This window comes from Odocoileus virginianus, chromosome 34, assembly GCF_023699985.2.
Source record: "Odocoileus virginianus isolate 20LAN1187 ecotype Illinois chromosome 34, Ovbor_1.2, whole genome shotgun sequence".
In the NCBI taxonomy this organism is placed as follows: domain Eukaryota; kingdom Metazoa; phylum Chordata; class Mammalia; order Artiodactyla; family Cervidae; genus Odocoileus; species Odocoileus virginianus.
The window spans coordinates 6,837,840-6,852,833 of record NC_069707.1 but is presented as its reverse complement, the minus strand read 5'-3'; the positions used below and the strand labels follow the sequence as shown (position 1 = coordinate 6,852,833).

The following is a 14,994-nucleotide window of genomic DNA, read 5'->3' as shown; positions in this document are numbered from 1 at the left end:
CGGCAGCCTGGGGTTAAAAGGTGACTCTGCTGTGGGTGTGTCAGAGAAAAGACACTAAACCTGGAATACTTCCAGTTACACGGCTGCCTTTTACTTGGCATGCATGCGTGCACAGTCATGTCTGACTCTTGCGACCCTTGGACTGTAGCCTACCAGGTTCCTCTGCCATGGGATTCTCCAGGCAAGAATACTGGAGCGGGTTGCCATTTCTTCCTCCAGGGGATCTTCCCAACCGAGGAGTCAAACCCATGTCTCCTGCATTGGCAGGCGAATTCTTTACCACTGAGCCACCAGGGAAGACTTTCAGTTATTCTATTATCATTTTCCAGTTAGTATCTGTTAATTTCAGTAAATGAATTGCACCTTTGTTTGGACTCATCGTGGTAAACCTGGGAAGTACAGGTTAGCCCAGAGGGACAAGAATGCTTGGATCAGGAAGTCAACCATGTGGGTCAGACATGGGAATTTCCTAAAGCAGTGGTTCTTAACTGCAGGTGTCTTCACCCTTCCAGGGGACAGCTGGCAAAGTCTGGGGCATTTCCAGCTGTCACAACTGGGGAAGGGGCAGCAGTTAGCGGGTGGAGGCCAGGAACGCAGCTGAACGTCCTATAAAGCACAGGCTGCCCCAAAACGTCAACAGTGCCGAGATGAAGTGTGTATGTGTCTGTTGCTAAGTCGTGTCCAACTCTTTGCGACCCCATGGACTGCAGCAGGCCAGGCCTCCCTGTCCTTTACTCTCTCCCAGAATTTGCTCAAACTCATGTCCATTGAGTCAGTGACTTTCCCCTCTTTTTGCTGATATGAAGAACTCAATCTGGAAGGACCTGGCTGGAAGGCATCAGATTAGGCAAGTCTGATCCCAGGTCTCTTGTGCCCACCTCTTTTTCTAGGCTACGGCATCCACTCAGTCTGTGCTAGAAACTTTGATGAGAAGCCCCCAGTGTGGTCATAAGGCTAAAACTGCTCCTGCAGGCAGGGAGCTAGGTATGAGCAGAGAAACAGGGGCGGGGGCCAGGTGGCAGGAAATCACACATCTTGTAAGCAGCGGCGGTCCATAGGCAGACAGAGGAAAGCAGAAACCTTCAGACTGATAGGAAACCACATATTTTTGGTGATAAGGGCCCCAGTAGCAGGCAACGAAAGGTGGGGAGAGGCTAGAATATCTTGAGTCCAAAAACTTTTTGCTCAGTGTGGTATTATAATAAGACAAGGCTTCAGACAAGAACGCATCGAACTCCAACATCACGACACTTCTGATCACACAGGAACAAAATTCCTCCTCCCCTCAGGAAAGTGGAGCTGGGATGAAAATCAGGGAAGTCGGCCCCTGAACTCCTTCCCCAGTGACTTCCACCCCTTCGTGTGAACACCCCTCATAACCTGCTTCCCAAAGACACCTGCTTCCCTTCCTCACCGGTTAGCTCTCAGAGGGAGAGCGAATCCTTGCTAAAATAAACTCTCCCTTTCCTCTCTTAACCTCCCTGCTTTGTTTCTGAATTCTTTCACAACAAAGAAAGAGCCTCAAATTCACCGGCAACAACTGAAAGGAATTGCCTCTAACATAACAGCATCCAAAAAGAGTGACTGCTAGGAAGCAGTAATGGGATTAAGGAAGGAGGTCAGGATAACAGAGCAAGAGATTCCAGAGATGGACCTCAAAGAGTGATAACATTTGGGAAGGCAGCTGCTCACCATACCTCCTTTCAACTTATCCCCACAGCAGAAGAGAGAGGTTGTTTTCGTTCTCAACCTCAACCATGAGGAGATGCTCTCAGTTATTCACCATAGAGAATAACGGCAGGGGGCTCAAACCAGTGCTCCGTGACAATCTGGTCAATCAACAGTGTCTGACTCTGCGACCCCACAGACTGTAGCATGCCAGGCTTCCCTGTCCATCACCATCTCCCGAAGTTTGCTCAAACTCATGTCCATTGAGTCCATGATGCCATCCAACCATCTCATCCTCTGTCGCCCCCTTCTCCTCCTGCCTTCAATCTTTCCCAGCATCAGTCTTTCCCATCTGTCTTTCCAATAAGAGAGAGAGGAGGGGAGGAACGAGCAGGTACCCAGTAGGAGGTTTTAGATGTTGCTTTTGATGGTGTGTGGACGGCTTCTGCATCCTGGGAGGAAGCGCTAGGAAAGGCAGACTTTAAAATTTCATCAGCCTGTGTTAACCTCTGCCCACAGAGAAGTGACAGCCAGGAGGGAGATGGGAAAAAGACCAACCTTCACTCAATTCATTTCTCTCATTCGCTTGTCAAAGTTTGTCCAAGATAAGCGCTGGCAGTATCTTTGCAGATAATTCTCTGCCTTTAGACTCGGTAATAGATTCGTTGACAATCAACAACAGATACGCTGACTCCATCTACCCACAGCCTTGGGAGTCACCAAGAGCGGGCATAGCAGGTATCCTAAGAGCAACTTTGTGGCAAAGTTCAATCCTTGATTAAAAACTGGTTCTGATAGTACCTTTAGGGTTTTCTATATGTAGTATCATGTCACCTGCAATGAGAGATTTACTTCACTCTCTCTAATCTTTACTTTCTCTCTCTATAAAATGGAGAGCAGTAACAGTTTTGACCTGCTCTGTCTGTTACGAGATAAAGGGAATGAAGAAGTGTGAGGTCTGTGTAACTGACCAGCCCCCGAGGTGCCCTCAGCCAGGTGGGCTGCTATAATTCTCACATGTACCCTACAGGTTGGCCGGTCACCTCAGCATCTCTGATCGCTTCTGTAGGTTACCCTTCATCCCCCAGACTAAGGAATAATCTCCTGCAGGAAATTCAGTGTCAGGAAGTGTCCTTCCTACTGCAAAGGTCACAATATGCCCCTGCTCTTGTAGGATCCTACATAGAAATGACCACGAAACAGCCATTCGGTGTATGACCCAAGGTCAGAGGGGAGAGACCTGTGTCCACCAGTTCTCTGGAACAAGTTCCTGCTAAAGGGAGAAGCTGACCTCATCTTCAATCAGAATAACAAAGAAGGGGAATCTGCTAAGTGTTTGCTCTGAAGGTCAGGAGGGCACCCGAGGGGGGGGTAGGTTCCGGATGAACTTTGTTAGGTTGCCCATATAATTTCCTGCTGAAGGTAGAAATTATGAGGGGCCAAACAATCCTGCTGAGAGGAGCTCCAAGACAGCAGGAAATACAAACAGGAAGCGCTGCAACAAGGTTAAATACTTATTTAACATAATTTATTGGGGATATTTGGATTTAAGGTGTTGAAACCCGCTTGCTTTTCTAGAATGAGACACAAGCTTGCAATGCTTTATGGGAAATCTAATGACCGAGGGATTATCTAGGAAAGCGATGGACATATAATTTCAACGCCACTGGGAGCCTGTCCTTTAAAATATTCTGAGTCCATCTGGAGGGAGCCGCAGTCCCACGGAAGTCTACAAGGAACTCACTCTGAGGGAACTTTGAGAGATGATCTCACTTGGCCTGTGCTTTTCAGAAAGAGAATTTACAAGCCTGTTGTACATGGTGTCTCTGTGTCTGCAGGGTCAAAACCTCACTTCTTCGGTTTAGCTAGCCAACAAATGTTTACTGACATCAGACATATGCCCAACCAGCGAGGAAGACACAAGAAAAGTATAAGATGAACAGTCAACTGCTAAGCACTCTACCTCTCTGCCCAGAACAATCTACGTATAGAATCGTCCAATGAAAGAAGCATCTGGTGCCATTAGCCAATAAAAGCTTAAATCAAAAGCAATACCCCCTGTATGTATCAGTTTAGCCACTCAGTCCTGTTCGACTCTTTGTGACCCCATGGACTGTAGCACGCCAGGCTTCCCTGTCCATCACCAACTCCCAGAGCTTGCTCAAACTCATGTCCATCAAGTTGGTGACGCCACCCAACCGTCTCATCGTCTGTAGTCCCCTTCTCCTCCTGCCTTCAATCTTTCCCAGTCCCTGTCCCTATATGTATGTGTGTATGTCTATCTGTGAATTGCTTAGTCTTGTCCAACTCTGAGACCCCATGGTCTATACAGCCCACGGGATTCTCCAAGCCAGAGCACTGGAGTGGGTAGCCTTTGCCTTCTCCAGGGGATCTTCCCAACCCAGAGACTGAACCCAGGTCTCCCGCGTTGCAGGCAGATTCTTTACCAACGGAGCTATCAAGGAAGAAAAATGGAATATTAGTCAGCCATTCAAAAGAATGAAATGTTGCCATTTGCAGCAACATGACAGACCTAGAGATTATCAAACCAAGGGAAGTGAATCAGGTGGAGAAAGACAAATATTATATGACATCACTTACATCTGGAATCTAAAAAGTAAATAATATAAATAAATTTATTTACAAAACCGAAACAAAACTCGCAGGCATAGAAAACAAACTTATAGCTACCAAAAGGGAAAGGGGAAGAGGAGGGATAAACTAAGAACATGAGATTCATAGATATACACTTACTTTCCATAAAACAGACAAGGAGTAAGGATTTGCTGTATAACCTGTGGATTTGTTTTCAACAATTTACAACAATCCGTAATGGAAAAGAATCTGAAGTTGTACACCTGAAATTAACACTATATTGTAAGTCAACTATGGTTTAATAATAATAGTAAACCCAATACTCCCTGGTTTAAGGGACTGTTTCTCCATCTTTTCCCCTGCTAGTTTCTGAGCTTCTTCAAGAAAGAAGTAGTTGCTTATTTATTGCCACATCCATAAAATATAGCGTCTGACGCATGATACCAATATCATTTTTGAGTGAATGAATAAATGGATGGATGATATATGAACGAATAAGTGATGACTGAAAGGTAGAACCAAAGGTTAAAGGAAGAAGGAAAGCAAATGAGATTGGAGGAACAAAAACAAACACAAGTAGAAAATCTTTGTGGAAAAGTCTTTAAAAATAAAGGAAAACAGGTTAGATAGACTGCTCCATCATACCTTTCACCAAAAATTGCTCTTATTTTAAGGTATTCAGGCACTCAAAGAAAACCGAGATCAGCCAGTCACCATCTTGGGCTCCAAAATCACTGTGGACAGTGACGGCAACCACGAAGTTAAAAGACACTTACTCTTTAGAAGGAAAGTTATGACCAACCTAGACAGCATAATAAAAAGCAGAGACATGACTTTGCAACAAAGGTCCATCTAGTCAAAGCTATGGTTTTTCCAGTAGTCATGTATGGATGTGAGAGTTGGACTATAAATAAAGCTGAGTGCCGAAGAATTGATGCTTTTGAACTGTGGTGTTGGAGAAGACTCTTGAGAGTCCCTGGGACTGCAAGGAGATCCAACCAGTCCATCCTAAAGGAGATCAGTCCTGGGTGTTCATTGGAAGGACTGATGTTGAAGCTGAAACTCCAAAATTTTGGCCACCTGATGCGAAGAGCCGACTCATTAGAAAAGACCCTGATGCTAGAAAAGGTTGAGGGCGGGAGGAGAAGGGGACGACAGAGGATGAGAAGGTTGGATGGCATCACCGACTCAACGGACATGAGTTTGAGCAAACTCTGGGAAATAGTGAAAGACAGGCAAGCGTGGCGTGCTGCCGTCCGCGGAGTTGCAAAGAGTCTTATACAGTGTCTGAACAACAAGCTATTTACACATGATAAATGCACATAAATACTGTGAAAACAGCAAGTTCATGATTTAAGCTTCCTCTTTCCCACCAGCTTAGCAGTGATCCTCCTTGGTTCCTACATGAAGCCAAATGTCCAAGTTACAAAGCTTCACAAACGGATTCTGCCCTGGGACGAAGATTCTTGGGTCAGAGTTGCTCAAACTCTATGGGATGTAGATGGTTTTTAGGCCAGGCTTGACTACATTTGAACATTGAGGTGTCCAAAACCATTCAGAACTATGTTTTCCCATGCCCATGAGACCTTTTTTTTAGAATACAGCAGACTGAACAAAATATAGTAAGTCTGCCCAATGCTCATTTGAGCGCCCCACAATTGAAAGCAACAGCAACGGTTAGCATTATTAGAACAACGTTGTGGGTGTGTGGGGGCTCACTTTCCCGAATTTCTTACTTCTTTGAAGTCTGATTTAAGCCTAACCTTCACTTCTTGGAGTTTCAACTCAAAAATAACTGGATTAGGAAGGATTCTTCATTCTACCTACAGGGACTCAGATGGTAGAGAATCCGCCTGCAATGCAGAAGACCCAGGTTCAATCTCTTGGCCAAGAAGATCCCCTGGAGAAGGGAATGGCTACCCACTCCAGGATTCTTGCCCGGAGAATTCCATGGACAAAAGAGTCTGGCAGGTTATACTCCATAGTGTTGCAAAGAGTTGGACACAACTGAGTGACTAACACTTTTTCACTTCTTGTACCAGTCTTGTTCTGAGTTAAACAAAATCCTGTCCCTGAATTAATACCAGTTCTCTCCACACAGCCCATTTCCAGACTAAAGATGGACTTCTCCTTGCTTCGGACAAGAACCTTGACTGAGGAACCCTATTGCCCACCATCCATCCTTGTTACCTGGGACACCTTTGCCTCTTCCGCTAGAATCATCTGTCTCCTCTCCTTCAAACCTTCAATGTCAACATCCTCATAACATTCTTCCCAGACTTATTGCATCTCACCTCTCACTTGCCCCACCTCCTCCTCTCCAGCTGTATGCCCACATACGCAGGTTGTCACCGGTTTGGCAAATTTTAAACTTGAGACCACAGACCACCACTTCTATTTTCTTCACAAACTTAGAAGTGGTGGTTTGTGGACCATGCAATCCCAACAGTGGTGAATGAATAACTCCAGCTTCACCAGTTCATCGCCTCCATCCAGCCTTTCAGGCGACCCAGAATTTGCTTTGCATCGATAGCTCCATTGACCCTCCCCAGGTCAAGAGTGTTTGCTCCATGGACCCACTGATCCTTCATTGACCCTACCCAGGTCAAGAGTGTTAATCAAGTTTTTAACTTCTACTTAGTCCAACTACAGGACAGTGATTTCTTTCTCTCTCTCTTTTTTTTTTTTTTTTTTTTGGCTGAAATTACAAACAATTCTTGCTACTTTTCCTTTGAACCCCATCCTACAAGGCTTTTTGCTATGAAACTCCTACATTTGGATGCTCAGGAGCGCCCACATCACACCTGACTTACACACTGTCCATCTATTCTGCAGGCTCATGTGGTCCATCTGATGTGGTCAATCTACATCCGCGATCCGTGAGGACCATCTTCAGGCTGGTAAACAGTAACCTAGCCTGACTGCTTCCCACACTCTTTGCAAACCTACACTCCAACTATTTATATATATTTACTTGGATTTTTCAAAATGATCATCTTATTTTTTGTCGACACTTTTGGGTGCTTTATGCCTTTAAACCAGCTCTTTATTTAGTTCTGCTAGTTTTGTGTCATCCTATTTTTCAGATAACTTTTGTATCTGTAACACTTAAGACCTCTTGCCCTATGTTTTATAGGTCATAGAAAAGAGCATGTCGTGAAAAGGATCTTGGCAAGCAGAACCTCATTAAACCACCCCTTCCTCCTGCTTCCCCTGGGAGGGGAGGGGGTACTGGGAGGTTTCCAAGTGATGCTTTTGGGCTTCTAGTGGGAAGGCATCGTGAGGGCTAAGCCACTTTCACAAATCTTTATCCAAAACTACAGATACTTTTAAGACTCAAGGGTGATATTACTGTTGATCCATTCTATAAATCCTAATTTGGTAATTCAGGATACCCCTTAAAAGAATGGTGTCCGTTATTAAACATCTCAGATGCCCGGAACGAAAACTTGCCTCCTACCTGTTAACAAGCCAGTTTGGACTCTGTCTGTTCAAAGATGGGTCACTTGATTTTAATTATATTTAACTTTGCCTGTTACTAGGTAGATGATACTTTTTTCTCTCTGTTTTGTATTTTTCTTGAAAATCAACTCTTTTTCCCTCCATAGAGGATATTAAGCAGATTTAGTAGTCTTAACTTAGGGCTTGACTTGCCCCTGACGTCCCTGCCCTACTACCCACACACACACAATCACACACATCACATGCACACCACAGACACTTCCTCCCTTATCTCATGATAGATACTTTTTTTTTTTCCAACTGAGGATGCTTAACTAACAATCACAGATGAGTTCATTCTTTCCCAGTTTTGAAAAAGAGGACCCTCACCTTAAAGGGAGGGGACAGCCCCTGATACCTATTAGACCAATACCAGAAAAACTGAGAATCCTGCTGGTAGTTACCGATTGTTACTTTACCTGTTGAACTTAGATTGTGTGCTAAGTAAGTTCAGACTAGAACAAAGACCCCTCTTTTAAACATTTAGACTCTTAAGCAAACCTGGGCAGAAAATAACGTATCTGTCAGTGGATTCTCAAACACCCTCTAAAACTTTTCTCCAGGATCTCATCTCCTCTAAAGAAGTAAGTGCCACCCACTCACCCCCAACCTCTTTAGTTAGATCAGGGATTTAACATCACGTCTTGAGAACAGTTTAGGTTTTCCAGAAAGACCAGAAACGGAAGACTTACATAAACATCAAATCACTGTTTTCCTAATTCCCAGATATGAGGGAAAAAATTTCATAGGCTGAAAATTAAGTAAATAAAGACGTAAGTATAAAAGCCTGTTTCCTTGACAACTCCCCTCCCCCAGCCCGCCTGTAATAGGGAAAAACCAAAACGGGGGGTGAGGAGGGGTAGCCACAAGCCAGGCTGCCTCTGAGCAGCCCCGGGCGAGAGCCCGCGCGCGGAGAGCCGCGGACGCCGAGCAAACACAAATAAAGCGATGGGTACAGGGGATACATTTGGTGTAGTCTTTTTGTGGTTGCCATAGAAACGCCAGAGACGGAAGAACATGCTGCCTGACACAAAAAGAGACCGATCGGTAACAGGAACCTTCGCCCCGGCTTCATCTATTGCAGAGAAAATTCTTTCACCCGAGGCGGGGAGGTGGAGGGGGGTGGGGGGGGGATGGCTGGACAGGGTGGGGGGGAAATGAACCCCAGCTCAGCAGCTCGGCATCCCAAGGCTCACAGACACGCTCCCCCCGGCTGAGCACAAAGAGATGGTCCTTGTGCGGCGGCAAAGCCCCTCCACGTTCCCGCGGTCGCCTCACTTCCTTCTCCGGCTTCCTCGCCTCCTCTCGCTTACCTACCCCTTCCAGAGGTTTTAGGGAAATCCAGCCAAGGAGAGAAATAACGAGGGAGAGGCAGAGGGGCGCACACATCCGCCACGCCCAGAGGTGAAGCCGCCTGCAAACAGCACGAACCGCAGATACCTCCTTTCTGGCAGCCCTGGACACACGGACTTAGAGATCAGAAACTGCAAGGGAGCAGGCTGGGGTGCAGAAATTGCCACTAGTTTATAGGCGCTGTAAGACAGCCAACACTGGAAAGAAAAAAGCGAGACTCCACCCATGGGGTGGACCCTTCGGGAAAGAAAAAAAAAAAGTGGTCCTCAGCTGACGTCTCTCCCCACCCCATGTCACTTCCTTTTAAAGCTACAATTTAGCAGTTACGGGGAGGGAGAGACGGGCTGCGGTAACAGGAGTCCCGCCCCCTCCCCTTGCAATTAATGTAGGGAAGTGCTTCGGCAGGCTTCACGTTTGCAACCTCTGGCCGGAGAACCTGCCGGAATCGGAGACAAAGCCCGCTAGGTGGCCTTTTTCTTGCCCGCGCCTCCCAAATCCTGTTGCATCCTTGCGCCGACATGGCTCCCCCAACCTCAGCTCACACCCAGCCGGCCCCGACTGGGCTGAGACCTGGAAACTGCCTCCTCTTGTGTTTGGTAAAAGACGCGCACTCTGCCATGCCCCCTCACCTCTCACTGGTACGCGGCGCGGGAAGGACATTACATTCCACTCGGAGGAGCCCCGAAGCACCTTCGACCAAATGATACTGAAAACTCCAGCGACCTGAGATGTGAAGAACTGGGGAAAAGAGGCTTGGAGGCCGATGAATTTCCTCCCCGCAAAGCAGCCGCCAGGGTTGATTGCCTGCGCGCGCCCGCACACCGGCACGTGGCATTCGCACCCAGCCTTAGGGTCTGGGCAGACCTCAACAATAAAATAGCGCCCTCATAACTTTGAAAGAGGGCGGGGCTGTTGGATCCCCGGAAATGCGAGGTCTCCAACAAGCCTAAAAAACTCTTTCAGCCTCCAAAGAGTTAAGGTGTGTGCCCTTCAAATGCTCTCTATTAGAACCACTGACACAGATAATAGCTGGGTATTAAAGTATGATTCCTATGTTCACCCCCATTCTTTAGATGTTTACAATCCACAGGGGAAAAAAATAAAATGTTCACAAATAACTAGGCCATATTGCAGAATTACTAAGAGCTACCAAAGTGCTAAAAACAGCGTGCCATGAGAAAACAGAAAGGGAAAGAGCTCTTTTTGGTTATGCTGAGGGGAAAAAAAAAAGCATTCATAATTCAGCAAACCATGGTTTGGACTGGGTCCTATAGGGTGTGCGGTATTTTGATAGTCTGTGATTGAAAGAGGGAAAGAGATGAATGGGGATGAAGAGGAAGAATGAGAGGGATGAAGGCCATCTGAGGCGTAAACAAGGACCAGAACAGGAAACACATTTGTGTCAATGGTTTCTTTTAATATTTATGTGAAAATAAACTTGACCATGTAGACATGTTTATAAAAGATGTTTGCACGAAGTTCTTGCAACCAATGCAATTTTAAAGAGTTCTCATGACTTTTCAAATTATGTTTTAAAATCCATTTGTTTCCAGTTTTTCAAAGCCCTTCTCACGTAGAATTAGACTGATGGTTTTCCATATTCGAATTCTGAATAGGGATATATTTCAAAATCTACAAATTACATAAATCTCGTGCTATATTAAGTGGCTCAGCTAGTAAAGAACCTGCCTGCTAATGTTAGGAGAGGCAAAAGACATAGATTCAATCCCTGGGTGGGGAAGACCCCTTGAAATAGGAAATGGCAACCCACTCCAGTATTCTTGCCTGGAGAATCCATGAACAGAGGAGACTGGTGAGGTACAGTCCATGGGGTCACAAAGAGTCAGAAACAACTGAGTGTGCTTGCATGCGTACACACACACACAACTTCCAGTACAGCCAGTGATTTCAACAGAAACCATTTGAAATTAAAGTTTTTGACAGCTGCAAGTCTTATTCTGATCATAATACTTTTATGTCTTTATTCCATTAAGATTATCATTATCATTATGCTTATTTTTGCTACTTTCACACTGCCTATTTAGATGATGTTACTCACAACAGTCTCAGTAGATATAGCTGGAAAATACGGGAGCAAAAATACTACGTCTAAACATGTAAAGTGGAAATGCAACCTTCTAGAATTAAATCCTATAAGCTTTACTCAGGGTCCCATTTAGAGACTCTCCTTATTTTAGACATCCTGATTTAGCTATTGCTATCTGAACAAAGAACTGTGAAAACTTCCAGATCACGATTTAACAATTCAGTTCAACAAATATTTTTTGAGTATCTATGCTAGTTGCTGAAGATACAGAAACAAAGGCAAGACATGGGCGTTGCCCCAAGGGGCTCAGTCTTAGGAAAGAAAGGACTGTAAATAGTTAAGATACTATGTGACAACGACTTTCCTAGTGCCTCAGACGGTAAAGCGCCTGCCTACAACCCAGGAGATCTGGGTTCGATCCCAGTGTTGGGAAGATCCCCTGCAGAAGGAAAGGGCAAGCCACTCCTGGATTCTAGCCTGGAGAATTCAGTGGACAGAGGAGCCTGGCGGACTATATAGTCCATAGGGTCTCAAAGAGTCAGACATGACTGTGTGACTTAAATAACAAGCAAATACATTATCTTAGGTATATAGTGAATTGAATAGCATTCCCTCTCCCCCCTAAAATTTACATCCACACAAAACCTCAGAATGTGACCTTATTTGGAAACAGTCATTTCGGATGTAATTAGCTAAGATGTGTTGTGCTGGACTAGGATGAGACCTAAATCCAATGACGGGTGTCCTAGGAAACACATATTGTGCAAAAGGTCTCTGAACTGCTAATGATTTTTTTCTCAACTGTGAGATTGAGGGTCATTTTTATTTGCTTTTTGTATTTTATTGCATTTTGAAATTTTTATACAATGAGTACAACTTTGATATTAAAAATGATCATGATTAGAAAACAGAAGCCTCAAGGTTTCTAAAGTCTTAGTGTTCTAGAACAATTTAGGACAGAAGCAAAGAATAATCATTGATGATTATAGCATGTTTAATCCCAGAGAGAAGTATCTTCAGAACCCTCTGTTTAAGGTTGAATACTATGTGTTTTAGAAAAGTTTCTTTCAACCTAACTTCTGGTACTTCGAATGATGAATATCATGTGTCATGTTGCCTACTATATATTTAGCTGTCATGCTAGATGTTTATCAATGACATTATTTCAAACAGCCTTTTCTGTCAACACATTCACAATATTTTTGCTTTCTTTTCATTTGGCTTATGTTATAAACATGAATATAGTAGCTATATCCATATAAATTGTATACACAGTTTGGAAATGTCCACAGTTATAAAAGACAAATGTATTACAGACTTGTGATTATAATGACCTTACTGTATGCTGTATTAGGAATTGCTACTGCTTTGATGCAACAAAAGATGTAAATAATAAATTCAATTTGATATTGGGGTCTTTAATCTTACATTTATTTTTGTATATTTCAAGCATTTCTAATTGAGTCTTACAAATATGTCACAACCAACCAGCAATCTCTTTCGGCTATGTTGCTATTATTACAATTGTTTTAAGTGCATTCAAATAACTCTAACTTTACCTATCACTGGTGGTGTTAGTGGTAAATAAAGAACCTGCCTGCCAATGCAGGAAACATAAGAGACATGGGTTCAATTGCTGGGTCAGGAAGGTCCCTGGAGGAGGGGATGGCAACTCACTGCAGTATTCTCGCCTGGAGAATCCCCTTGGACAAAGAGAGGAGCCTGGCGGGCTACAGTCCCTATGGTCGCAAAGAGTCGGACACAACTGAAGTGACTTAGCACGCAGGCATGAGGAAAGCACAGAGAATTATGCAAAATTCCTTCCTGATCAATAATGATTACAACCTAAGTCATTCCTCAGATATTGAGGTCCATTGACCAGCTCTCACTGTATCTTAACAGAATTTTTCTTGAAATCTCTTACAAACTGGTGTCAGCACTCACTTAGCTCCTTTCTCTTTGCATCGCTCTGGGTCCGTTCAGCCTGGCAGAGATGACTCTGGGAAGGCACTCATTCCCTCCTCCTGTATCCAGGCTCTGAGCAACTGGAAATCATATGATGCAGGAGCAAATCTACCACAACAGGAGGAGCTGAATTCAAATCAGTTAATTCTCAACTCATGGGCAGCAAATGGAAAAAGATCCCAGCTTCACAATCTGATGTTAAAGGAAGGAAGTGTTAGTCACGCAGTTTGTGTCCGGCTCTTTGCAACCCCATGGACTGTAGCCCGCCAGGCTCCTCTGTCACTGGACTCTCCAGGCAAGAACACTGGAGTGGGTTGCCATTTGCTTCTCAGGATCTTCCCGACCAGGGATTGAACCTGGTTTTTCTGCATTGCAGGCAGATTTTCTATTGTCTAAGCCACCAGGGAAGGAATACCGAGGTTTAGCCCGCCCATTCTCTGCAGCTGAGTAGGAAGAAAGCATACCACTTCAGTGTTTCACTCTGGGTGGTTTTCAGCCCTTGTACTGCACGTGTTGTGCGATTTTTTTTTTAATTCATTAATTTTTTTGTCTGCTTCCTGATCATCATTGCGTCCCGCAGGATCTCTCATTGTGGCCTGTGAACGCTACAGTTCCCACGCTTGGGCTTCGTTGCTCCAAGGAATGTGGAATCTTAGTTCTCTGGCCAGGAATCGAGCCCACGTGTGCTGCATAGCCAAGCGGATTCTTAAATTACTGAACCACCAGGGAGGTCCCCATACTGTGTGATGTTTTTTTAATTTTGATAAGTATGGGTTACCTTTATAAACAGAGAACTGAAGCATTTTTTTAAAACAAATATTGTTCTCAACTGGTGACATAATGCTTTTCTTTTTTTAATATTTATTTTTACTTATTTATTTGGCTTAAGTCTTTTATCTGTAGCATTCACAGTCAGTTGCTGCATGTGGGATCTAGTTCCCCAGCCAGGGATTGAACCTGGGCCCCTGCATTGGAAGTGCAGAGTCTTAGCCGCTGGATCACCAGGGAAGTCCCTCAATAATGCTTTTCTTTATTTGGCAAGTTACAGCCTAGTGACACCTTGGTGTGTGTTAGTCGCTCAGTCATGTCCAACTCCTTGTGACCCCATGGACTGTAGCCCGCCAGGCTCCTCTGTCCATGGGATTCTCCAGGCAAGAATACTGGAGTGGGTTGCCATACCCTTCTCTAGGGGATCTTCCTGACCCAGGGATCGAACCTGGGTCTCCTGCATGGCAGGCAGATTCTTTACCCTCTGAGCCACCAGGGAAGTCCAGGGGCACCTTGGAGGGTGGTCTAATTAAAGTATGGTCTGATCCTGGACCACAAGGATGGGAGCTTATTAGCAATGCAGAGTCTGGGGCCCCACCCCAGACCTAGTAAATCAGAAACTGAGTTTTCACGACATCCCCAGGGAACGCACGTGCACATGAAAGCTTGAGAAGTACTCGTCTGAGTCCAAATCTCTCACTTTACAGAAGACACTTCAGAGTCCAGGAGGGCTTGAGTCTGCTTGCCCTGGTTCCCCCCCCCAAACAGGAAATGGAACTGAAACAAAGCCGCAGTTTTTAATGATTCCTCACCTCGGGATTCTTTCTGCCGTATTCCTCCGGCTCTCAGATGAAAAGCAAGTCTGAAAGAAAATCTATTGGCATCAAAATGTTAAAAAGAGAATTTCTACTTGAACTCACATTCATTGTTCTCAAGGTAGTTATTAAAAGCCCATCTATACGCCGTACACTTGAGTTTGTGCTGAGTTTTACCCAAAGAAAATTAATCTCGGAATTTGGCAACTATCAGAGGAAAGTTGGCAAAAGAGCAGGTGACATCTGTTCCCCATGATCACTCATTTTATCTTGGTTTCAGGC

At 44.7% G+C, this 14,994-nt stretch overlaps 1 protein-coding gene and 1 non-coding gene across 5 annotated transcripts in view; both read right to left on the bottom strand.

Annotated features, from left to right (window-relative positions):
- Positions 1–9,851, bottom strand: part of AGPAT4 (1-acylglycerol-3-phosphate O-acyltransferase 4) — a 125,611-nt gene extending 115,760 nt beyond the window's left edge. The window contains exon 1 of one of the 4 annotated variants that reach the window (XM_070461742.1): positions 9,747–9,851. In XM_070461742.1, coding sequence (XP_070317843.1) covers positions 9,747–9,777 — 31 coding nt within the window. In that variant the 5' untranslated portion in view covers positions 9,778–9,851. Of the gene's footprint in view, positions 1–9,077; positions 9,332–9,746 lie in introns of those variants that run through there. The other 3 variants (XM_070461740.1, XM_070461743.1, XM_070461744.1) reach the window with 3 other exon arrangements.
- A 4,214-nt stretch (positions 9,852–14,065) lies between these two features.
- On the bottom strand, positions 14,066–14,137 carry TRNAG-UCC (transfer RNA glycine (anticodon UCC)). The gene has a single exon. It is a non-coding gene; the product is annotated as a tRNA-Gly (tRNA).
- Between the last annotated feature and the right edge of the window lie 857 nt (positions 14,138–14,994).